General features: G+C 38.3%; 1 protein-coding gene across 2 annotated transcripts; it reads left to right on the top strand.

Annotated features, from left to right (window-relative positions):
* LOC140241602 (guanine nucleotide-binding protein G(I)/G(S)/G(O) subunit gamma-7-like) lies at nucleotides 1–27,289 on the top strand. Of its 2 annotated transcripts, XR_011902091.1 has the most exons (3): nucleotides 1–67; nucleotides 17,590–17,712; nucleotides 23,528–23,545. XR_011902091.1 is itself a non-coding variant. In XM_072321337.1 (2 exons), the coding sequence occupies exons 1-2, from the start codon at nucleotides 20,653–20,655 to the stop codon at nucleotides 23,736–23,738; spliced, it is 252 nt and encodes an 83-aa protein (XP_072177438.1). In that variant the 5' UTR covers nucleotides 20,561–20,652; the 3' UTR covers nucleotides 23,739–27,289. The 2 variants fall into 2 exon arrangements, 1 of the variants encoding a protein (XP_072177438.1); XM_072321337.1 differs by lacking the exons at nucleotides 1–67; nucleotides 17,590–17,712 and adding an exon at nucleotides 20,561–20,693 and having other exon boundaries at nucleotides 23,528–27,289.
* The last annotated feature ends 95 nt before the right edge of the window (nucleotides 27,290–27,384 follow it).

The following is a 27,384-nucleotide window of genomic DNA, read 5'->3' on the forward strand; positions in this document are numbered from 1 at the left end:
GTAACCGATTTAAGGATTGGCAACGCTGCTCTGACCGTCCATGTTTCGTGGTGAACCCGGGCTAAACGTACGTATAAAATGCCCCTTTCCTCTAATTTTTTCTATCCGAGATATCAAGTGAAAAATGTATCATGTACCTGACCGGAGTGAGATTGGTGATTTAGGACATTCTGTCCCTGTTTTGAGAAGTAATTGTGTCTTATTTATCGTGTGTAAAAAAGGCCGGGGCCATTGAATGTGTTGTCGTCATAGACCCATGCGAACAAAATGAGGTGTGTAGATGAGGATATAGACTAACAGTAACATCTAGTAAAATTTATCGGCTGTAGCTTTCGACAACTAATTTTGCGTACAGTGTAGGCCTAGGCCCCAGAACAAATATAGGCCTGTATTACCTTTCGCAGTCGTCTTTACCGGACAGTGATATTACAGACATTTCAGCCGTAAATTTACTTTGGTTTTTGCCAAGCGCATCAAGCAATAAAGTTTACCACACTTTCCACAGCCAGCCACACCCAAAAATTAAAAGTTCTTTACTTTTAAGTATGGTTGGGTGTTCATAATATCGGACACCTAACGTTTTTCTATCAATAGAAACGTGAAAAATCTCACAATTTGCCTGAAATTTTACTCACGTGTGGAGAAAATACTCCGGATTCACAAGCGCGCACTGAAAATGCGATCTGAGGTACGCGCTCTAGATGGCGGCTTCGAACGCGTGGGGTGTCATTTTTTCCGCACTCAGTTGCCGGGCTCATATCGACCGACCACCCCGCCCTCTATTGACAATACGTATAAAGCGTACTTAAACGTGTTTTTTCGACAAGCTGCTGTGTTTTTCTAGTCGTAATTTTTTTCCCCAATAATATTTGAATATATTTTGAATCCTTCGATATTACTTTTGAAGGACTGTTTGATGAATTTGACTTGATTTTCATTAGGAAACTTTTCATCGTAATTGAAATAAATTAGATGAGTCGGTTTGTTTTTTCACATTCATTTCTCGTTTCTGCATCAACTCGTACGGTCGTAGCGGGCGACAAAATGTTTATGTCATGTGTATGTGTAACGTGTGTGCACGATCGTACAAGCGGCGGTGACAATTTTGCGGTCAAAATCGTCAAATTTATTACGGAAGGATACTCTACATCTAACAACGAGTCAGCAAAGGTAGGCCTAGTTATATGTAGTTACACGATAAACCTTATTCGATTTTGCTAAATTTCGGTAATTTAGAGGAATTTACTCGGTAGCGTAGCCCAGTGAAGAATCGAACACCGTTGCGCGTAGTCCCATGCGTACATTTTCTTTCTGTACGCGCAATGCCATTATAATGCGCGGTCGGTCGTTATGGACCCGGTCGGTGGGTTGGACCCCCTACCATACACACTGTAAAGATTGTGTTTACTTCTGATATTTACTCAGTAAATTAGATTTACCAGCATTTAGGCAATATCTTACAGCATATGATAATGAAAAAAATGGCAGGTTGATTTGAAGAATGCACAAAGCTGTAGGGCCTAGCCATTGTCACCAAATCAATGGTCACCGTGATCACCATGATCACGCGTGACTATTCTGGCACTCTGGCCTGGATCTTGTCTACTGCCTTCTGTAACAGTTAAAGGGAAGATAAACCCCAGAACAATGTGGATTGAGTGAAAGCAGCAACATTAGTAGAACACATCAGTGAAAGTTTGAAGAAAATCGGACAATCGATGCAAAAGTTATGAATTTTTAAAGTTTTGGTGTTGGAACCGCTGGATGAGGAGACTACTAGAGGTTATGATGTATGAGTGGACTACAATATCAGGAAAATATGAAGAAAATACTATACACAAATCCATATTTCATGAAAATTACAAATTCCATCAACTTGATATTTACATATGTTAAGGGTAGCAATTATTCCCCCTGCTTTCTGAAAGCGGTTGCTCCACTGCTCTTTCGTAATTCCAGAAAAGTGAATTTTTGTTGAATATCCTTTATATTTTCTTTGTATTGTTGTCCACTCATACGTCATATCCTCTAGTAGTCTCCTCATCCAGCGGTTCCAACACCAAAACTTTAAAAATTCATAACTTTTGCATCGATTTGTTCCATTTTTCTCAAACTTTCACTGATGTGTTCTACTAATGTTGCTGCTTTCACTCAATCAACATTGCTCTTTGGGTTTACCTTCCCTTTAAAACTTGTGCATTCGCATTCTTGATGCTCTGAATACATCTGATGTTGAATACCAACATATCCGGCATATCCGGCATGGCACTACTGTAAAAGTGGATATTTTTGCATGACTAATTTTTTGCGCTCGGCGGGGTAAGAAGAGTTTCGCGGGTTTTTAATTCGAGAATTCGGATCAAGACAACTAGGCCTACTGGAACATACATTAGACCATCTATAGCAAGCAAAAATTAATTCACCTGCTTTTGAAAAGTACTTATTTTTGCACTTTTTTTGGTAGCGCAAAATGCGCAAAAATTTCAACACCGTAAAAATTTCTACTTTTACAGTATCAGACCCGCCAAGTGCATCATATTTACATGTGAATCAGGTGTCGTGTAGTAATATTTACATGTGAAGTGCTGCTAAAAATTGTTGGCATGACCGGGTGCTATGCTACATTGTAAGGATACAAACATCAGACAATAGCGAGAGCAATATTCACTCTCGTCAGGGGCACGATTGGGGCTCTGTATTATGGTTGACATTGTGACTGGTTGTCATTCGAAGATCTCGGATTCAAGGCAGAGCTACAATTAATTGTAGGCCTCTGTTTGGAAAAATCCAGTTTCTGTACTCTTCTTGTTTACATACTTGTAGAGCGTCCCTCTTCAACATGTACATATACGTACATGTACACTGTAGATGAGGGCTTCCCTCAATGCCCTGTTAAAAACTTTTTTTTTTTATACACTTTTATGCACACCATTGGAAAATAGCTATAAATGTAGCATGATGTGGGAATAGAATGTCACGAATAATATTTGTCCAGCTAGAGTTAGTACACACAGTAGATCTACTCTTGTACATGTAGATGCGGCTGTGCGTGTGTGCCACAGTAGTAGTGACGTTATGCATGAATAATCATGTAAGGAAAATACAAGTGTATATTAAAAGGAAAATTTAACGTACAATTTGATCTTTTCTCTTCGCATTTAATAATACACAAAGAAAAAGAACACTTGACTTGCTCTGTACAACATGGTACTTCTTACAAAAAGCAGATTGAATAATACTACCCTTCACATACATCATGTCAGTAACAAATTGAGGGAATGAATGTATTATACTTTTCAAATTAAATTTTGGGGAATTCTCTTTATACTGTCTGTGCATTATCAAACTGTTGTAGTATTCTGATCCAATGATGATGCACCTGACCCAAAATTTTAAAAATTGATAAGTCTTGAATTGATCCTCCAATTTTCCTTAAACTTTGCTGATGTGTTCTGCTACTAATATTGCTTCTTTCACTCAATCCACATGTAGTAGTTCAGGTTTCATTCTTCTGTAAGATTAAATAAGTCTATATTATTTGTGTGGGTATGTAAAAATCCTAGTTAGTAATACACACGTAGAACCCCTATTTTTAAACCAAATCATTATTGGATCACACAATGAGCTACTGAAATCAAAAGAAGAACATGAATACTCTGTATTCATTATTATTCAGTCATTATCATTCATATTACACAATGTACATACTCATTTTAACTATAACAACACAAACCCAGGCCATGTTCGGGATTTCAATACATACACCGTACATTTTCATATACAATAGCAGCTGATTGACAAATTGGCCTTCATCAACATCTAGATACACTGAAAACACTGATCATTCAGTGCTTTGAGTTTATAGTAGCCATACTAAAACTCACAGGCCATGCACTGCACACATGCTCAAGTGGGATTCACACCCATGACCCATAGGCATTTGTACACGTACATGTACACAGTAGCATGCTATACTGTACACTGTGTGTAAATGGAAACAGAAGAGCATGCTCTCTTTCACACAAGTTTTACTCTCAGTTTGATGCATCAAGGTTAACATTTCACGCGCACATGCTCAATTGTTATGCACATTGCACACTTGATTATTCTTTAAAATGTTGATGCGGAGCTTTACCGGTACGACATTTAGTTCCTACCAGCGCACTAACAAAATATTAGCCGAAAAGGTACAACTCGTATGCCAATGGTATTACAATCTTGGAGCATGTTCGATCATGGTTGCTACATAATGTTTTATACTCAATTACAAATCAAGCCAAAGTGCAGTGGTATCCATCCATCTTCTAGATGCAAGAGTGAGTCGCATGCAGCTTGTTGGAAAATGCTACTGCTGGGGCACAATGGGTCATCATGTAACATTCTACCTACCCAGTAGTGAACGGGGAGGGAGCTTCAGTAATAAAACTCATGTACTGCCATCGAAACTATTTGACACTTTTGATCTCAAAATACTCCCAAACGACTTGTCATCCTAACAAACTGCATATAACACACGTAAGCCAGACAAGTTGCTTGATAGACTCTTTTGATACATTGCAATGCGCAAGCAAATTCCAAATCATGGAAGGTGAATTTCAAGCCCTTCGGAGAACTACATTGTATCATCATATGACCACCCATGGAGTTTCTCAGACTCAGCCAGCAACTTCATAAGCACAGTGGTAGAATCTTTGGCAATAAAAAAAAAAAGAGATTACCAGCAGACCTTTGGCAAGATTGTTGAATCTGTGTGTTCATTTTGCCCGTAGCAAGGCTATGGCACTCTCATGTCAATGTGTAGTCATTACAATACATTGTACATTGCATGTACATGGTACAATTCTTGTAAACTTCTTAAAAGATTGAACATCTTCATGTAGCCTTTGTGTGTGTTTTAGGTGCCATTATTTGACCATTTGCTGGCATTGTATACAGTATCTGTATGTACTTGCTCCCACCGTTGCTTTTATAACCATTGACCTTGTTTCGGGCAAATTTTACTGAAAATTCTATTAAGTTGGCATTCATACTGGTAGGTTATGACCATCTTTCGTCAATTTCAGAACAGTGTGATACTAGCTCAACAGCTAGTATAACAATCAAATTCATACCACTGGTACATCACCTAAAGATGCCAGTCAAGTGTGAATATTGGTAAATTATGAAGAGGTCAAAGGTCTAATATATAGTGTCAATGAACTTTTCTAGATTTAAGCACCATCTACAGTACTAGTACATGTATTGTGTGCTTTCAATAACTTTCTGCAGCATTCATTGAGCCGTGACCACAAAACTCGCTCAACAGCTGTGACTACTGAATTCATACCACTGGTACATCACCTACATGTATTAAAAAGATGCCTGTCAAGTTCAAATATTGGTTAAGTCGGACAAAGTCACAGGTCAAAATGTCAGCAAACTGTATTAGAATACAGTCTGTACATTGAAAAACAATGATCACAAATCGCAATATATGCAGGCAAAATATTGCTTGTCATTTGCCATGTTGTACTGAATGATGATAGGAGCGTTTTTTTTGTTTTTTGTTTTTTTTTAAATCATTTTTAATTCTTCCAGAGTCAGATCACTCTTGAGTACGGATCAATCATGGTAACAGCGGTATTTTACAATTTACAAAATGGCCATGTTTTTCACTTTGTTGCACACGCCATTACATAGAAGTGAGCTACACCTACATACTGCTTATGACTACAATGTACAGTTTGTATTTTTCTACATCTGTACATGTTTGTACATGTACACGTTGTATGTATAGACGCTTTCTAGTTCAAATCCATCTACAGTGTAGGCCATTTGTTTTGATTGATTTGTGGAAAGGGGGATTTTTTTAAAATATTGTATTCTATGATTGCTTTGATTGATCTCAGTATCTGATGTACCGTGCCGTACCCCGGGGTACTGTCATACCTCGGATTATGGCATTGTGTAGCGCCATCTTGTGTTTGTAAGATTTAGATGTACATGTACAGTTACTATACACACCGCCATTATGGTGACCAAATTGTAGCTGGCGGGGATAATGATCCCAAAGCCAATTCAGCCCTGTTATGACTTTCTAAAACATAATTTATACAATAATTGATAGTAATAATACTTTGCAATATCTTTTTTTTTAACATGTTTATTACAATTTTGAACAGTATTAGATCATTATAAATCATGAACATGTCCCATGATTGCTTCAGGGCTGCCAACTCTCACGCATTGAGCGTGAGACTCATGCAATTCAACCAATTTTGACTGTATCACTCTGATAAACGAAATCTCACGCTAAACCCTTAAAATGGAATGTACATGACTACAAAAATAAATATATCTCAAAATTCTCTGATATTCCGAATATCGATATGCTCAAGCCCAAAATTTTTAGATTTTCCCGCGCGGGTGTAAAGCTTAACCAATAATAATCATTTTCGGTTTGCGCGCAAAGACGAGCTATTGGATTACGATTGGTTTCTGCCTATACCACGTGAGCGTAGCTTGTACTTTTGGCAAATTACAGTACATGTATGGCTATGACGTGTGCTTTATATCGCTTTACATACACTGACTGTGTACGTAGTACGTACGTACGTACGGCCGCACAGCAGACCGCCAAGCGCTAGCCAGGAGGTCGATCCGCTCCCTCGCAGTGTCTCAAGCCAAACTCTCACTCAAGGTTGGCAGCCCTGTTGCTTATTTTACATTGTACGTCTTCCATGGACTGGTAATACACAGTGCGGTGTTGCTGTTTGAGTGTAACACTAAGATCACTGGTCAGTCAGTCCGCAGCACCCGATAATTCGCTCGTATTTATTCAACTCGTATGCAAGCCCGCTTTAGGCTTGCATACGTAATGAGCTGCGTAAGGGGATTTTGTCCTTGGGCTTTCGGCTACAAAAATACACCTTATGTTCACAAATTTGGTATCAAATTCAATATGTAAACTATCGTCACATGTTACTCAAATTATTGTAAATGAAAAATATCATAGCGTAATTTGAGCTTGAAAAATGATGAAAAAAGTAATTCGTGCAGTACACGTTCAAGACGTCAAAAAAATACCAAATTCACCTTGCGTCTCAATGAAAATGCTTTATTTGGTAGTCCATCTCCTAATCTTTGTATCCATGTAAATATCTTGACAATTTGTTGCTTAATCCGGTCAGGAACCAGTAAAACATACATCGATGTCAGTGCTGATCAGCTTGAAACCGTGCAATCTCAAGAGTAAGCTCTCTCATTGGACAGCGCCTGCACTCAGCGCTTGCATTACGTCATTACGCTGCTACATAACGGTTTCATGCCACTTGCGGTTTCTTGGCACGCGTGTAGTTCAAGCGCTGAACGCACGCACTGTCCAATGAGAGAGCTCTTTCGCACCACTGTACATTTTGTGCGGAGCATACTTCTGGCTTAGGAGTGAATTTTACAGACATTTCAAAACGGAAAAACTAGTATAAATCATGCTTGCGTCTCCTTGACTCCAATATATGATGAGTATCTAAGTTTCCTCTCTACGAAAAAGCCAAAATCAGAAACAACAGTTTCTTAATCCGGTCAGGAACCAAAAAAGAACTTTATATGACAAAATCTTCCGTGAAAAGCAGGTAAAATTTATGCAAATTCAACTGATTATATAGTCATGATAAGATCCGATGTTATAGGCAAATTTAGTATCAAAACAAAGATCAAAGTCTGGAAAACAATTTACCGTGACTTGTAGCCATGACGAATGTATGTACAAGTCGCTACACTGTGAAAACCATAGCCCTATCAAAGTCTCGCAAAATCTCGCACGACGAGACACCTTTCGAACGCAAAGATCGTCAACGAGAGTGCTGAATAAATCTTGCCGGATCGGCTCATTAGCATACGTGCTGCGGACTGACTGTGGTGTAGTGTGTGATGAGCACTCATGTTGTACAGCACGATGCTGCACTGGTGAGCTTTTGTTAAAAAAAAAAAAAAATGGTTCCTAATCCTAAGGCACCAAATATTACTGTAACCCATTTTTGTGGTAAGACCCAGTTTACAATACAGAGTACCCCTCCCTCCAAAATATAGTAATTCAACAAAATGGCAGATTTTTATTTACCCTGGGGTACCAAAAGTTGCATCATGTGTATGTCATGTAATGTAAATGTTTACATGTATTTTCTTTACGTATTGATCTAACATGACCAATTGAATGACGGGGGGGGGGGGGGGGGGGGGGGAGAACAACAGTAGAGTCAGTCAAGGCTTTACCATGATAAGTGCATGGAATGTACCACATTCATACATTATATGAGCAATGAGCATTCATATGAAAGTGTAAAAACACCTGATGAAGATGCCCTATGAACACAAAAACCTAAATTTGACATTTCAGCAGTTCATCATCATACCAAAAGACAAAAAAGAAGAAGCATTCCTTCGTAAAGAAGTGCTCTGTATATAGTTTTTCTTTGTTCTGTATCAGAGGATCAGAATATCTGATATTTCTGTACATACAAATGTAGTTCCACTGAATTTGATGTGTACAGTATATTCAGTGTACATAAGTACATATTGTGTGACAAGCAAGGTTCGTTCTGTAGTCTTCCTGCTTCTGTGTACATATACGTATGTACAAGTATATATACTATGCACGTACACAAGAATATGTGTATGCACCTTGTCTCATGTCTGAAGGGGACTATCTACAATTTAGGAGAGACTTCATTCCAGTGCATGAAAACCTCTGCCATCTCTTCTCTACGTATCAGTGTAATTCGTTCGACAGCTTTGTTGGAGCAGAGGGGGCAGCAGCTGTGACCAATCTGAATGTTTTCACACGAGCCAAGAAATGTATTGCAATGCTGAATTACGATTATGCTGTTAAAATTATCATCCATACACAGGGCTGAAGAAGGTTTCAGGGATTCTGCCATTTTACATCAATTCAGGGCGAGGAGAGGTGGTGTACACACCAAATTTGTAGCTTCTTTCCAGGTACCCATCAGGCACTCTCGAAGAAAGCTCCTGACTCGATACGAGCAGCAGATTTGAATTTCTCCTTTTGCTGCTTGGCCGAATTCAGTAGGACTGGTAGTGGTAGCGGTATACTTGTATGCGAGTGGACTCTGACTTTATGGATAGTGGCATTGCTTCTTGTGTTCATCCTGTCTTTTGTGAAGAAGAAGGAAAAGATACTTCTTACATGCACAAATTCAATGTTCATGCACGCCTGATGATACCAAATATCAGGCTCGGCCTCCTGCTACATCACAGCTGCATAGCTTCGCATGCAGTGTGTGCATTTGAGGCGCATGTTGTCATTTTTTTTTTTACAGAAGTAGTTGAAACGTGATTGTAAGCTCCACCCCCCCCCCAAAAAAAAAAAAAAATAATGATAAAAAAAAAAAAATTAATAATGATTTGGCGGTCAATTCATACACACAAATTTTTTGTGCCATCATTCTGGGTGAATTGTCACTTGGAAAAACTTTTGGACCATCATTAGAATTGCACAATTCAATTTACCCTCCATGATTATAGTTTGCATACTCATGGCCAAAATTGTCATCAGAATGATGATTCTACAATTTTAGTGAAGCATTGCATTTAATCATCATTCAAATGATGCAGTCTCCACCCGTGTGAAAACTGTCCAAGACTTCCCTCGCTTTCCATAGGCGTAAAAAGACTGGATGATATGAAAATCAGATGCCAGGTTAGAACGGGGTGGGGGTGGATCGATAGGGGTGGGAAAGATGTTGAATGGGTGGAGATGTCTGGAGATTTTGCATGAAATGACCCAAGGAAGCACAGTACCGCATTTTACAACTACAGTTCATGGTCAAAATAGCGTTAAGGCCACCAGTTGTAGTGTGTCAAAATAAATGTGAAATTATGAAGAAATGTTCTCGATCTTGTAACAAACTATACTTGTAGAAATTAGGGAGATAAATTAATGTTGAGAACTGAGACGACGCAAATAAGGTGAAGTGAACGCAATGAAGTCTGGTAATGCTCTGAATTTATTCCGAGGACAACTCGCCCTCGGTAAACTTCTCCATGAACATAATTTACATAAACAATATTTACATATATTCAAATTATCTTATAGCAACCAATAGAAACAAATGGAACAGAGGACTTTAATAAAATGGAGGAGTCTTATTCAATAAATCAACCAATAAGTAAAGAGGGGCATGAGATGATCGAAGGAGGAGGGGGTGATTACGTAATAATGGGAGCTGTCTGGGCTCAACTCAAGAATCAGGTGTGGGATGGAATGAATGGACATACCTGAATAGAGAAAGAATGAAGGTGACAAAACTGAGCAACAGGAAGGTATCTGAAGTGATGGTCATGGAGGTGACAACTGAATATCATGAACTTAACTGAATAAATGCCAGACTGCAAGGCAGTGCTGAAAAGCAAACTAATGCAAATGAATGCAAGGTCTAGACAGACAACAAAACGAGAGTAGACAGACAACAAAATGAGAGTAGACAAACCAGGTATACGGCAAAGTAAGCGATGACAAAATAACGGTCCTACATAAACTTTCTTCTCCGCAAAAATTGTCCTCAATTTTTAAATGAAAATAAATATCAGTGGTTTGCAAAACCAGAAGTATGTTTTTTCAACACTTAAACGCTATGTACATAAAGTAATATTAAATGACTAAAATATAAAATTACAAGTAATTCACCGCAAAACAACTAGATAAGTTTATACTTTATAATAAGCATGTACTCATCAAATTGACGAGGGGTTTCATTTATAACTGAGGTACAATGATTACAAATTTCATGAAAAATCCAATGTCTGATGAATTTCAACATCAAAATCATGCAATCATTTCAACATTGAGGCCAAAATGACCGTAAAATTTCTTCTTCTTTTTTTTTTTTTTCCCAAAACAATTTAACCGCTAACACTAAATTTGTCTGTGGTCATAAAATAAACTACAAATATCCCTGGATTTTCTTTTAACCAATAAACAAGAACGCATATGAGAGCGTAACTTCTAAACGATTATAGATTCAAACACATCACTAAATAAAATTTAAATGTTTCAAAATTGTAATTGCAAACTTGACTAAAATATACTCTACCAGACATCAAAATTATTTCATTAACTGGAATGGATGATTTAAACGAGACTTTACAAACAAATTACAATCAATTCTGCGATAACACCATTTTGATAAATCAACTGCTTGAAAGTAACGGTCATCGCAATATAGTTGGCGGCAACGGAATTACACATGTAAATGCACAAATCACATCCAAAATTCAATTTTCATGAATAATTAAAAGTATGATTTCAACCCTATCCAACTGATCTCCAGTTATATAAATAACATAATATAATAGAACTTTAAAGGGAGCATAAGAAATGTATCAAAACATCTCATCAGAATCAGATTTATATCAGGGATACATTAGTGGATCTTGGTGAACAAACTCTGCATCTACTTGGGTCTCAATATGAATGCGGGTAAATCTGTCAAATCATGTTGTCTTTACAATTAAAATTTAAATAAATTGGCATACTTCTCAGTAAGAATGATGTGGCTATGATGGAGGTCCAACATCCGGGGGCAGGTAGGTATGCTTGGGTGACGAGGAGTATTCATCTCCTCTGCCAGGTGGGTAGGTATTATAACCATGTCCTCTTAATGGCGAATGGTGGTGTTCCCTTGGAGACATGCTGTAGAAGCTGCGATGGTTACCAGAGGATGAATCAGAATGGAAGACTGTCGATGGGGAGTAGGGGCGATTGCTTGTCCTAAACGAGGGGTAGGGCTGGTGTCTTTGGGGCGAACTACGCGATGACTCGCTCTGCGACTCGCTCTGCGAATCGCTACTTTGGCACTCAGAGGTGGGGAAATGAGAGTCATACCGGTCGCTTGCTGAAGAGGTGGAGCTAGGCTGAGGCTGCTGCCGTGCAAATGGAGCTGTCTGGTGTCGCTGGACCCAGGGAGGTGAAGTTGGCTGCTGATTATGATGATCAGGAGCAGTATGTTTTGGCTGCGCTGCAGAACGTGGTCTCCTGGTCCTGTATCTGCGAGTTTGTCTGGCTTTCGAGGACGGTTTTTGCTTCGTGACGTTGATCAAGTCCTTGGTCAGCTCGGTGATAGCACAGACTGCTTTCTGGATGGTAACAGAAGGTTCCTGGTGCATGGTTGAAAAATCGCTACAGGTACTCGTGTTCTGACAGAGACTGCAGTTCTTAGAGAACTCGGTGATGTCACGGTGCATGTAGGGCCAAAACAGCAATTTCGAGGCTGTGTCCCATGTATGGTCAGAGCTCACATGTCCGCATGAAGGGTGAAGTGTGTGAAGAACCTCGGGAATCAGGCAGGTAGGTACTACAAGTTGATAAAGCTCAGTCACTCGGTCATTGTCCATCTTTTTGCGATACACCACATTATCCTGTATCACAAATCGTGAGAATTGCCAGAAGTAACGTCGTGTCCTTGGCTCAAACATTGGGATTTCATCTGCTTCGGGTGTGACATTGTGTTGGATGAAATATTTCAGTAGGTTGATGTCTTTGTCTTTGCTCTGGTTTTCGAAAACTTTGTGTCTCAAAGCGTCGAAGTCCATGGGAGTTGTCGAATTTGGAAGTTCAGTTTGTGTAGACTGATGACAGGTGTTATGCGAGGACTTGGCTGATGTCTGTGTGGACAATTCTGCGCACTGCTTTTGGAGATTTTGCACAGTTCTTTCAAGCTGGTCCACACGTTGGAAAAGAAGGTCAACACTTCTGTGGAAAGTTGACTCTGGTCCTTCCCAGATGCCAGAATGGATGGAAGTGTCCGGCTTGGAGTTTGGGCGTGGCATGTTGGGGTTAAACTGAAACGGGGTGGCGGACTGACGGGCGAAGAAATGAAGTCGGGTGTCTCAATCTGGAGAGTCCCACAAATGAGGCAGTATCAGACTAGAATGAATGTTTCGTTGGTTTCAATTCAACAGGTTAAGCGTCAATAACAGTTGGACAACTGAAGTACAGTTCTCAATTACAGGCGAGGCCAGATAAAGCTGCACGCAAACAGGTACAATTATGAACAGCATCATTCACTCACCGTATGAGCAGCGGAAGACGGGCTGTAATAGCACAAATTTGACGAGCGTAGCAACCTTGGAACTCGGTGATGAATTATCTCCCAAAGTTAAAAATGATCGAGGATAAGAACTGAAGAATGATGAAATAACCCAGGCGTGGAAAAGTACGACTACCGCTGCCACCAGTTGTAGCGGGTCAAAATAGCGTTAAGGCCACCAGTTGTAGTGTGTCAAAATAAATGTGAAATTATGAAGAAATGTTCTCGATCTTGTAACAAACTATACTTGTAGAAATTAGGGAGATAAATTAATGTTGAGAACTGAGACGACGCAAATAAGGTGAAGTGAACGCAATGAAGTCTGGTAATGCTCTGAATTTATTCCGAGGACAACTCGCCCTCGGTAAACTTCTCCATGAACATAATTTACATAAACAATATTTACATATATTCAAATTATCTTATAGCAACCAATAGAAACAAATGGAACAGAGGACTTTAATAAAATGGAGGAGTCTTATTCAATAAATCAACCAATAAGTAAAGAGGGGCATGAGATGATCGAAGGAGGAGGGGGTGATTACGTAATAATGGGAGCTGTCTGGGCTCAACTCAAGAATCAGGTGTGGGATGGAATGAATGGACATACCTGAATAGAGAAAGAATGAAGGTGACAAAACTGAGCAACAGGAAGGTATCTGAAGTGATGGTCATGGAGGTGACAACTGAATATCATGAACTTAACTGAATAAATGCCAGACTGCAAGGCAGTGCTGAAAAGCAAACTAATGCAAATGAATGCAAGGTCTAGACAGACAACAAAACGAGAGTAGACAGACAACAAAATGAGAGTAGACAAACCAGGTATACGGCAAAGTAAGCGATGACAAAATAACGGTCCTACAGGCGTAAAAAGACTGGATGATATGAAAATCAGATGCCAGGTTAGAACGGGGTGGGGGTGGATCGATAGGGGTGGGAAAGATGTTGAATGGGTGGAGATGTCTGGAGATTTTGCATGAAATGACCCAAGGAAGCACAGTACCGCATTTTACAACTACAGTTCATGGTCTAGTGCCAGACATGCTGTGCCTTTTGCACTAGCAGCAGCATAGCAAGCATGCATACTTGGGTTCTACAGTGTTAACTTACACAGAGCGGGAAGTTATCACGTACACATGTGAACATTGGCTGGTATTATGAGCTTCTTTGCTGTTGGGAGCTTGTCTTGGTGCATCTCTCTTAGGCAGCGGTAAAGTATTGTTTCTACAGGCAGTCATCTGTTGTATGGTTTGTTTTTGTACTCGGTGTGTGCAGACATCTAGGCAAATACCACAAAATGGAGCGAGGGAATAATTTGTCTGGCTCAACCGTTAGTGTTATTGTGTTGATTGTATAGAAAACAAGATGTTTGCAATCTGATATGGTGTACAGACATGTGCACATTATCTCAGTCATGATGGGATTGGAAGTGTACCGAACTATGAATCATTGTTCAGTACAGTACTGTAGAGAGAAAGACAATTTTGTTGATTTTGTCACGAAGAAGAGATACATGTACAAAATTATTGACTATACATTGAGCTGTTGTCTTGACACGCATTATTGTAGTTCACCTGTTGTATGCATACCAAAACTACATGTATCTAAAAAGTGAGCACTACTCTTCAGTGCAGAGAAAATGGGTCAGTGTTATCCCATAGTGCCCAGAGGGCCATTTAATGCCAGTGAATTCTGGATATACTATGGACCTCACCAAATCTCTCAATTTGTAATCACATACTCTAAAAGCTGTTCTTTTCTCAAATGAGGACGTCACAGACATTTTTGCAAGATGTTTTCAGGATTTGACACTGAGACTATCATAAGTGCCTTTAAAGGGATAGTATAGTTTTGGTTGAGACCTAATTTCAGGTTTCCAACATTCTTTGGTGAGATAATGAGAAACCTCTTTAATATGAAATATGAAAGAGCATGTCTTTCTATGACGAATTCTTAATATTTGATGAAAATTGGTTTTGAAATGGCTAAGATATCCAAAAAAGAGCGATTCTAATAAAGTGTGGGACCCACACTTTATTACCATCGCTTTGTTTTACTTTGTTTTTGGATGTCTCAGTCATTCCAAACCCGATTTTCATCAAATACCGGTAAACTTTGAATTTCTCTTAAAATGGTATGCTCTGTACTATGTCATAAGTGTTTTCTTGGTATCTCGCAAAAAGTTAAAAGCCCAATTCTCATCTCCACCCATACTGTACCATCCCATTAATGTCTGTCTCTTTACAATATTTTTGCATGTTGTTAAATTTGTGATCCAACAGTGATTTACTATTAAAATTTGCAAAAATTGAGCCCTTGCAAAAGTATAACAGCTTTTGCAGTCCTCTCCAACTGGTTACCAACTGGTACGATTTAAACAGGATGTTCATTAATTCAACAATGCACTACAAAATGTTGCTTTGCTGATGTGTGTTTTCATCCATGATAGTAACATGCTGCTGGCATTGAGCTGTCGTGATTCCACCAAGGGAGTCGTGTGTTATCCACTCTCTCTTTCTCCGAGTAGAAACCTGGAAGTCATGGGCCAGCATGATATCCTGTGTGCATGTACGAAGGTCACGGTCGCGCTCAGTATCTAATGTACCTCGAGCGTGTCAGCCACTTGCCACAAGTCGGTTATCGTGTACCGGGCAATCATGACAGCGGCAGCATTACCTTACGTGAAGTGTTGGCATATAGATTGCTGCACTTCCTTGAAAATCGAGTGACATTTACAGTGTAGTTTGTAGTCTGGCGCTGTGATACGATATTGTACTAGAATACACTGTATGTGAGTCAAATCGCTCCATTACATTCTTCAAAGGAGCTTCCGCGATGCAATTTCCATGGACATCACTGAAGCTCTGCAAGGATGGCTATTGATAACATGCATGTAAATTATGTGAAGAAGAATTTGTGTCTGTTATGGGCAATCCCCAAGATGATTAACCATTAGGTTTGCTTTTAAAATGGAAGTTGGTGACTGTGCTTTGCTGTGAAACATGTGATATTGAGGCACATATCTTGCAAGAAGTAACACAAAAGTTGGCACTTTGTGGAAAATTCTTGACAATAGCCAAATTGGGTAAAATTTTCTCATGACAGTCCAAATACAAAGTGTAAAACAAAAAATAAAGGGCTTTAATCAGTAGGAAGTGATATCAAAGAAACACATGCAAAATATGTCCACTGAAATGGTAAATTTCATGTTCTTTTTCAAGTATTATTTAGGAAACAAGAATCAAAACTCTTTACATGTAAACTTGTGTTTTTGTTTTCTCCACTGCTGTTTTGCAATATGTATGCATGACTAAGAACATAAGGGGGAGGATGGTGTACAGCCTCCACCTGTTGCTTCATCTAGGATAAATCCGGGAGTGTGCCATATTAATGACTTCCTCTTACAAAAGAGCTGAAATGTCACTCTGCTATTCAATCTATATGTAATACCATGCCTCCTGTGGTAAAGTCTATAATATGCTGTATGGTAATCAGGAACTTGTAGAGTCACATTAGAGTGAGCTAGTACCGATATTGATGCACTGTTTGACCACTTGATTTGTATACAGTTGTTGTTGCCTGTACAGAATGTAGATCAGGAAATGAGTTGTTTTGAAATTGTATCTGAAAGCTTCATATTCCACTTGTGCCTATATGATACACACTGCATACTCTCTATGGGTCAGATTTATTAGATATAATCAAAGGGAAGTGACCCTCCAAGGGGTATACTTTCCATGTACATTGTATTCCCATAATGTGCAGGCATACTCTGGCGAGAGGTCCCTCTTCCCAATAAAAGATGAATACAGTTTAATAGTGTAAAAGTGGATGTTTTTGCGCGACTAATTTTTCGCGCTCAGCCGAGTAAGATGAGTGCCGCATGTTTTTAATTCCATGGAATCAAGACATCAACTACTGAAACATATAATGGCAAGCAAAAATATTTGTGTTCTTTTATTTTTCACGCTAGTTTCTGGTTGCATCAAATGCGTGAAAATTTCAACACCGCGAAAATTTTCACTTTTACAAGTACTGTAGCTACAATGTGAATTGACAAACTCCATAGAAACATTGAAAAAGAACCTATTGAAGGTCGAGAATGTGATCGCATCTTGTTTTGGTTGAATGCGTGTTAGATTTGGTTCTACATGTATATCTATTTCTCCCTTCTCCTTTTTTACTGTAATACTGTAAAACCAGAAATGTTTGCGTACATTTTCATTTCGCAAATACTGCGAGAGCCAAGATTCATGAAATTAAAATGCATGTGAAAGTTCTTGCGTGCACTCTCTGCATTGAATGCCAGTAACAATTTGCGAATGTTTCATGTATGAATACTGTACACAATATACAGAGCTATGTTATTCTCTTTCTGAGCTTTGCATGTATGCTAAATACCATTGAATTTGTTGTTGGTGTTGTATCATGATTATTGAACAAACATTTTTACATGATGTATCACTGTTCTATTTTGTGTTACATTTGCTGTCTTTCATAGTGCTACGATTTCCTGACCCTTTCCAGAAGACTATCTTCCAGGCACATCTGAAAGAGCAGAGGGATTTCTCCCACAGACATCAGGAGGTGATTCATTGCCATCGTTGCAGACTTGAACTAAAAGGTAAATTAAGAAATCGGTCGGTATATAAATGGTACACAAGTCTGAGTGCATCAGTGGGAATTGTGTGCATAAAGAACGTACTACCTTGTTTTACCTACTTGGCTTCACCTCCTGCGTTTAGGCTAGATTCCATAGTTGTATAGTTCCACATGAAAAGACATGTGCATCATCTGTTTTATACATTAGTGGACATTTTTTTTTTTTTTTTCAAATCAATTTCTTAAAATCATGTATCCAGTAATTAATGACCTCTGGCAAATTGCTTTGCGTAAATGCATGGCTAGCCGTACCATGCATCCAGTATATAATTTTAGCTAGCCAACTGCCATCTCTTGCTATTAATTTTGTGAACTCTTCCTACAAGTACATGTACACAGTGGCATGTTTACAGTGGTTATCGTCAATGATCATTATAATTCTTTGATGTCGGACATGCTGCTGGCAAAAATCAACCCACATGCAGCTCTTGATCAATGATATTTGAAGAAGTTTCTCAACCTGTTCTTTCCTTCACTTTTGACATAAAGTTTGACCCATGTGGACCAATATTCCTGATAGTGTTATCATAGAAGGCAATGAGTCAGTTTTGCAGACACAGCTGGGTTTGGCTCTAGCAACACAGCATTTGCTTGTTTAATGTCTTCATTTTTTTTTATTATTAACCAATATATATGTATATATATATATATATATATATTTTTTTTTTTTTTTTTTTTTTTTTTTTTTTTTTAGCTCATCTATTCTAGGTGAATGACTCAAGTGAACTGTTGTGATCGTTCAGCATCCATCATGCATTGTCTGTCGTCTTATCATGCATGCAAAAACTATTTCACATTTTCATCTTCTTCTTGAAAGCTGGTGGCTGGATTTTGACTATTAAAGCTTGGCAGAAATCCTCAACGGGGGAAGGAGATCGTATTGTCACAAATGGTGGTACCCCCGGGGTGGGGGTTAGGGGTAGGGTGAGGGTTCAAATATCCCAAGTTAGCCAATGTTCATGATTGTTGACACTTTAGTCTTTTTGCATACACATTCATATTGACTGATTAAAGGTAGGGGATACTTTTTACAGAACTCCTAAAATGCAGCAAAACATTAAATATGAACCTCAGTGAACTTGTTTAGGCCACTGCTTAGAAATTTGGAAGTCAACAGTTATCTACAATTTGAATAATGCACAAAACTCAACTACTCAGTAGTTCTGTGTGTCAGCCACACTTAAGCCTTTTTGTTGCAATCTTCTGTATTTTTTATCTATAAACACAAATCTAAAAGTATAAGAGCTGATGTAATAACATATAGAGTGTGTGGCAAGAATGTATGTACCCATATAGAAATGTATGTAAGTTTTGATGAACTTTATTCACAAAATATACATGATGGACACACATGCAGTGCATGGGTCTGCAAAGGTAGCCTAGTAACGTACTGGAATTTACGGTGAGCCCCGAAAAAAAATTCAATTCAAAATCTAACGGTCAATAAAAATGTACTAAATGTTACCTTCCACTTTCAATACTTTATGGGAGTTTCTAAAATGATACTCTCTTCAACATAGCACTGTGTTAATACAACTCTTCATTATGTCATGCAAATGGGATTCCCTACCTTTAAGAACTAGTCTGTTAGGATACAATGTGCCAGCTAAACTTCATAATTTCCTAACTAACTTAATTTTTATCTGATTTTTTTTTTAAATCTTTTTCTAACTTAGCCTTTATACTGATTTGTTTTGTTTTTCCATCTTATGAGCCATTTGTAATGTACTAGCAGGAAAAAAGTATGAGATTTTGGCAAACATTTTGAGGTAACTGTAGCAATTGCCACCCAAAACATCCGAAAAATTGCTGTTGTGATTGTTTTTATGAAGTTTGCTGAAACATTTTGCACAGCTTTACAAGACTAAAACATGCAGGGAAATACTTTTTAGAGGCAAAAAACAAAAACAAAATCTGGAGATATGGCATAATTTGTAGTGATTGCAGCATAAAGGCAGTAATTACAATGCAAGAACTTTGATAGACCCAAACAGCAAATTAAGCCCAAGCTGAAAAGAATTGTTAGCATTGATCCAGTCAGACACATGAGAAGAATTTTTAATAGAAGGTACAATTTGTACAGATTCCCTGGGAGGTATTGTACGTGTACAGCTGTAACTACAGGCTTTACGGTTCTAAATTCTGACCAATGGAAAGGGAATGCATTGACCTTGTAATGTACGATACGTACAGTCATTAGCATTTTAAAAGACTGAAAGTGTATGTGAAATGGAGGAAGTTTAAAACTGTCTGGTAGTTTAGATATTGATTGCCAGTGAAATACGAGACAACCATGATGTTATCTTAATAGCCTTTAAACAGAAAAAAACAAATCAGGATGTAGAGTAGTAGCAGTGACATCATACTCCAGTTGTTGTTGTTGTTTTGTTTGGTATGTGTGCATGTGTTGTTTGTGTGTGTGTGTGTGCTTGAAAGTAGGTAGCTCCTGCCACTCAAAAGGCAGCGTAGGAGTTGTGGGTACACCAAGGCAAGAGCTGGAAAGTTGTTGGCTACCGGGGGAGAGGAAGCCCTATATAGTTAACACATGCACCAATACCACTCGGCACACACACACGACAGGCCGTCTATTTCCCCTGGACTTCCTGTGTGGCTAAACACGGGGAGAGCGTGTGCAGTTAGTGCTAGACAGTGCGAAACCCTCAACCAGTCCTAAGTGCCCATGATTTCACACAAGTAGCAAGAGGAGTTTATTACAGGGATTATTCGTTTGCACTTTCCACCTGAATCTGAGAGATTCCTTTTTTTTATTCCTTTTTCTTCGTTCTACTTTTGATTTTTTTTTCTTTTACTGGACTTTTGGACTACATGTAGTGAAGGGGCTTGTGAAGCCTGTCGCTGTGAACTCGAACTCAATCTCCGTTATTAATTGGTTTTCAGTGCCATGAGTTATCAGGGGTATTATGATTGTACGTCAAGAGATTGGTAAGTTCTAAATGACTGTGTGTGTGTGTGTGTGTGTGTGTGTATGTGTGTGTGTGTTTGGCATGTAGTTTCTGTTTGTTTTTTGTTTTTTGTACTGCGTATGTGTGCGTGTATTAAAAACTTGTGTGTTCTGCAGTGTAGAAAAATCAGTATATGCTTGATAGTTTAAAATAGTTTATGATTGAGAGTTTTCAGTGTGTAAATTTACATCAAGAGTGAAGTAAACGGCGATACAGCCTGTTGGCTGCCTTTTTACTATTTCTTTTTTTCTCTCAATGAACCACCTCAGCAACAACAACAATAATTTAGATAAAAGAAAAACTCATCTAGTTTGTTAATAGCCTTACCCATATTAAGCTGAGCTATTCTTTTTTTTTCAATGGATATTGTAGTTCCTATTCCCTGTCAGCTGAGCAGATTGTAGGAAGTTTTGACTTGAATATTCTGTTCCTGTCCTGGAAGTGAAATTACTCTCTGTGGTCAAGGTGTTGTCAGTACACAATTGTAGATCATAAACATATCGAGATGAAACAAACACACCAGTAGACATTTCTATGAAGTGTCTCTAGACCATTCATGGTGTCTCAAGTTGATGACATCATTTATTGCCTCATCTAATTTGCATATGTGCATTTTTTTTTTCAATGGATATCTCCATTCTGTAAAAATGTGCATGTATTGTACACTGTACATGTAAGTTTGACATATGAGAACTTTTCTATATTGAACCCAATTTTGGAAGAAAGTTTAATAGATCATTCTGTTTGAAATAGTGTACTTTTTCAGATGAGACTTGAAGTGGGATTTCACTTTAAAATGAATAAAATATCCTTTCCAACATTCTGTGCTGAGATTTACATATTGTATGTGTTTAGATGCATTTTTAGATAACATGCACATGTATGTTTACAATGTACATGTATGTGCTACTTTTTGAAAAAAAAAAGCAAAGTTATTTTACCATGGTGTACCTGCCATTTTTTTCCCCCACTACTTTGGAAAGTGGATATACATCATGTACATGTAGGATGTGTATTTGTGTGTATTGCTTAAATAAAAAACAACTGTACTGTGTGTCAATGTACTACACAGTCATTTAAACCATCATTAATTGTTTTCTTTGCAGTTGTACATTATTTTGAGTTTGGTACATTAATGAGCTAAGCAGTATCCTTTAGGCCCTTGTGTAAATGCACGACATATATACGAAACAGAGTACAGTATGTATCAGAATTTAAAGGGACAGTACATGATGATACTGCTTCTTCACAGAGCAAACACTGTTATTGTAGGTAAAATATGAGTGTCTTTGGGTTTTGTGTGTGTGTGTACAGCCCAGCTTTATGAGTGTTAATGGGAAAGCAATCACATCAGGAATCCTGTTTACCTGTGCCATTGTTAAGCGGGTTCATACATTGTACTTCCTGTCATAAGACTTCCTCTGTATTTAGTGTGTTTTCTTTTGGTTCTTTTCATTTCCCCAAATTAGCAGGGCTATTTGCTGATGGCTGTATTATTTGTAGTGTATGTATTCTGGTGTGGATACATGATAAATACTGCAGAACATACAATTGTGTAAAAATAAAGTAGTAAACTTAGTACAAGAAAATGTACAAAGCAAAACAAAATTAAACAGCAGCTTTAAACAAGATTTTCTCCTAATCTCTGAAAGCCATACAAATGCACACTTTATGGTGATATGCAATTACCTATTTACGTGCATGAGCCCTACATTTTAGATTCTTTGTTGTTGTTTTTTTTTTGTATGAAAGAAATATAGCAGCAAGCGCAATGTGTAAGGTTAGTTTTATTCCCATGGAAATTTAATATTTTCCACTTTATACTAGCCACGATAGTACCCAGGGAAGCGGTCCTTGTATAAATTTCCAATATTGAAGCAGAATTTTTTATTGATTACTTGTAGTTTTAGAAACTGTGGCAAGAGTTCAGATATGACTCAAGCACTGCATATTATGTACAGTGTGCATACATGTATTGTCTTAGAGTTCAAACTACGGGCTGTAGGTTCTGGCATTAGTAATGCTGGGGAAAACAATTCCAGATATTTGATACACAAGGTCAGGGAAGATGGTTTTCCCCCACGGATGGTGTAGATAAATCCTGTGATTAAAGTCCACCATTGATGTGCAGGGGTTGAGGTGCATAAATCTTGTGATTCCGCTAGAAAGCTAGATGTCAGCGTATCATGACTGGTCTGCAGGTCTCACCTCCCTGATATAGGTGCTTTCACATTTGAATTTAATGCGGTGGATTAAAATATCATTATGGTAGTAATTTGTGGGCACTATTCTCGTAGGGAAAATGTAATTGTACCATGACTGTGGTACATTGTACAAAGTGTAAATATACCTTATAGAAGGGGTCAAAACATTCGGCAGTCTTTTATATTGTCGTGAGCTGTGTGGCAATTTTTATTAGCCGCACATTGCCTCACTGACTATAGCCACTGTAGACATGTTATTGTGCACTTGTTTTGCAAGAGTTTTCCCTACTCTCAAAAAGGACTCACATTGTCATTTCCACTGCATTGCCAGGTACCCTTCTGTACATGTGGGCAAAATATTTTGTCCCAAGGATGTGGTTACACTGGTAGTAGGTGCTGCCCAGGATTTGAACCTTGTGTCTTTTGACTGAGAGCCAAAACCTTTATCCTTTGTGCCGCTGTGGTGTTTCCGCAAAATGAATATGTAGAACATGTAATGACAGTTGTAGCAGCATTGCTTTCATTCTTCTTATTCTCACTTTGTCTTCCCACCGACCGCACCCTCGATCACGCCCTTCCCCCACATCTCCCCTATCCTCATTACTGACAGGCAGAGCAAGATGTCCTCGCACCAGAACATGCGCAAGGTGGTGGAGCAGCTGAAGATGGAGGCCGACGTGAAGCCGATGCTGGTGTCCCAGGCAGCCCAGAGCCTGCGGGACTACTGCGAGAAGCACCACTCCAGCGACATGCTCCTCACGGGAATGTCACCCACCGGCGAGAACCCCTACAAGGACAAGGGCAAGTGCCTACTGCTCTAGTCGCATCTCAGGATGGTCAGCCGCCGGAAAAAAAAACACCAAACTTTCCCTTCTCCTCTACTGTCTCTCTCTCTCTGTCTCTCTCCCTTCTCTTCCTCTCTATCTTTTTCATGTATTCTATTTTTGCCTGTTTCCTTCCCACAATTTCTCCATCATAATTTTTTTTTTTTTTTTTTGGTTGGTTGGTTGGTTTTCTTTACCGTAACTGCCGGACTATATTGTGGTAATCTTCTGCTATGCTTTAAATTTCTTTCGGAGTTGCCCTGGCATGAACACTGTATTGTCGCTGTGTCTTGCAAGCTGAGCTATACGTGGAAGGAAAGAGTGTGGTTGTGCCTGTCGTAAAAGGCTTTCTGCACAAGATGCATTCACATTAATAGGGATGAGTTCAGACGTGAGTCCTGTTGATTGATCATATCCGATTCCATTGAAAGGTGTCATTTCTCCATGCGTCTTGTCGGACCTGCACCACTTGCAAATTTGACCGATGCATTCACACACATGAAAATAGCAAACCATGTGTCGAGCAGATACCCGGTATACATCCTGCGTGGAAAGTATGGCTGTTGCCGCAGAATAGAAGTCTGTCAGAAATGTGTATAAAAGCTTGAGATTGTGTTATCCACTTTTTGAGGTGAAATGACAAACAGGAAATATCCTTTCTTTTTTTGGTTTCTGTTCTTTGTGTGGGATTGTGGATGGGTCAAATGCAGGGTACGTGTATATTAAGCTTGCAAGATGTCAGAGCAATATTTTGCTTGTCTAATCCATCTCCAAAATCATTTGCAAGTCCATTTCTTGTCATTTTTTTTCTCTCTTCCATGTAGTATTTATTTTTAAGCCTTTATAGAGAGGCTGTAATATATCCTGTTTACTCTTTAAGTTTGACCTTACTTACCCTGTTTACCTACTCAACTTTTACCACCTGATGTAGTCACATGGTGTTTTGAGAATTTTGTTGACTTTTTTGTACATAAAACCTATGTCTTGCAAGCTGTGATTTTCTCTTTATTCTGTATGCAAGAATTCTAAACAGTATGAACCATACTGTAATAATTTCATTCAAAATGATATAATTTTTATACTTTCACTTGGTATTTGCAGCAAAATGTATGTTGATATTCCTTTCCCCTACAGATTGATTGCTATTTACTCTTACATTTGAGGATTTGTCAGTTAATTACACACTCTTTCCAATAAATAAGCCTATAATAACAGATTACTTTAAAGAGAGTTAACTCCTTTGTTGAATTCTTATGACTTCCACATTGGGGTCTGCATAAAATTGTCCTATCTTCTGCCAATTACCGCATCAAATATTTACCCCAATCCATGGTGAAATACCTGCTGAAGTTGATGTACAACCCTTCTTCAGGTCTAATTATTTAAGATGAAAAATGGACGCGCAATGTATGTGTGTCTATTTTTTCAGTCTGTTACACATTTTTTCATGTTCACATTTTGTTTGTCTTTTTCAACTATTTATACGTGGAGTGCCTCATAGCTCATTGATATTTCTCTGTTGCATAACAGCACGAGTCCATGTGAAGCATGTTATATTGTGCCTCGTAACTCACATGCTATGAAGTTCACTGCAATATTGTGGAATCTGGTATTTTTACTCCTCTGCTTTAATATGTAATATCTATTCTGTGGTTGTCACTCAGATTTTAGTGTGTTCTTATTTAATCACTCTGAATCATAGAAATTGTTCAAGTGTTACAAGAGTCCAATCTGAGGTACGCAAACTGGTGAATAAGTATTGTCCAGCTTTTGAATTGCAGATGTTTTCATCATTGATGCATTCATGTAATTTGATGGACCAAGATTTGAAACAGCGTAAGAAGGACTGATACATGTGACACTGACATAGCAAAAAACTTGGCAGTGATATATTCCATGCACAGTGTGGCGTGGATTTACCGCGTTGAAAATGAGACCAAACGTGAACGACACATAATCCTCTCTGTGCGCTTGGTGTCCAAACTTTCAAGTTACTGGACAAATTTACTCACATTGTAAAGCTTGTTAAAACTTCCACCACTTGAAAACCCTGATTTTTTTAGTACGTAAAATTTGCTCTGAATATTTTGTTGGTATTAGTGAAATACTGACCAGCCAGATGAATGTATTATAAAGAAAGTGACTCAAGACAAGATTCATGCAGTATTGACCAATTATGTTTGATGATTTTTGAGAACTAAAAAGGCAAAGAAATTCTCATTCGTACAAACTGTACATCAGAATATTCTTTTCAGAGGAAAAGATGCTACCACTTAATCTATATTTTCATCACTCAGAATCTTCCTATAAGCTTTACAGGAGGATTTTCATGTGTGCTTTCCCATTTCCTTCCTGAAGTTGATAGATAAACCTGTACATAGCTTGATCTTCTCTTTATGTCAGGTAAATTAAGTCACCGTGTAAGAATCTATGGCAGCTCTGTGGACTTTGTAGTGATTGCATGGTTGCAATTTTTGTACTAAAGAAATCCTTCCTTTTTTCCCACACTAGTATTATTGTTCTTTTTTTCTTAAATGTATATTCAGGAAATGGTGCATTACTGAGTAAACCAGATATCTCTGATATTGAACAAAGGTATGAATGGCTTCCAACTTTGAATGAACTTTTTGTAATGATGCTGTATATTACTTTTCGATAGGTATATTCCTTTTTTGGTAGATTTTCACAGACGAATAGTTGGAAGTAATTTGATTAGAATATTTAGAGAATGGAATCATGATTAGGAAGACAAACTTTCTTTTAAACTTCTGTATTTTTTTTTTTAATGACTTCAAAAACACACTATCATGTTACTAGTACACTGTGATTGCTTATCAATATATCATGAACCATATCAAATGAGTAAACTGTCCTTGGATTTCATGGGCAAACATCAAACCAGCCAGACACTTACTACATCTGAGTGAAATATGTCATTCATATCAATTTTCACCCCCTTCCCCTTTAATCTTGTCCCTTGTGTCCCTCAAAATATTGTAATGTGAATGAGTGTACACATACATGTATATACCATTGTAGGAAACTTGTGTTAATTACTGTAGCTGTTTATGGTTTCAGAATGATGGGTTGTCACAAATACCTATGGGACAATGAGCTTAATACACTGGATGTGTCACCACGCGCTGCACACTAGTGGTTGTTCAGACTGTTCGTACAAAAAGAAGAAAATATTGCAGTCACACATTTGTGTGTTTAAATTACATCATTGCATGTATGAATTGTTTCTATGAGCTAGTCCCATGCTTGGTAATGCAAAAACAAATCCCACTGGTGGTGATTAGCAATGAATTTATTTGTAAGCTGACAACCAATTCCCTGGTATGCCAGTGAATAAATTTAAATTGCACATACCACATTGTCTAATAAATTTAAGCTCACCAGATTTACTCAAGTCGTCATGGTCTTCAAGATTCACATAAGTCTCATTGTTGATTGTATTTAGTTTCATACCATTTTGCACCCAATGTAATTGCCGTTTTCTGTGCTGTTGAGCATTCACTCAGAATAAATGGTAGAATTTTTGTCCACCGCATGTGTGAACCATTGTCATTATTACCTCCACCAAGAGGGCTATCATTTTTGCCAGCACCTGTTTGTTTGTTTGTCTGTGAGCAATATTACT

This window comes from Diadema setosum, chromosome 18 (assembly GCF_964275005.1).
Source record: "Diadema setosum chromosome 18, eeDiaSeto1, whole genome shotgun sequence".
Taxonomy (NCBI): domain Eukaryota; kingdom Metazoa; phylum Echinodermata; class Echinoidea; order Diadematoida; family Diadematidae; genus Diadema; species Diadema setosum.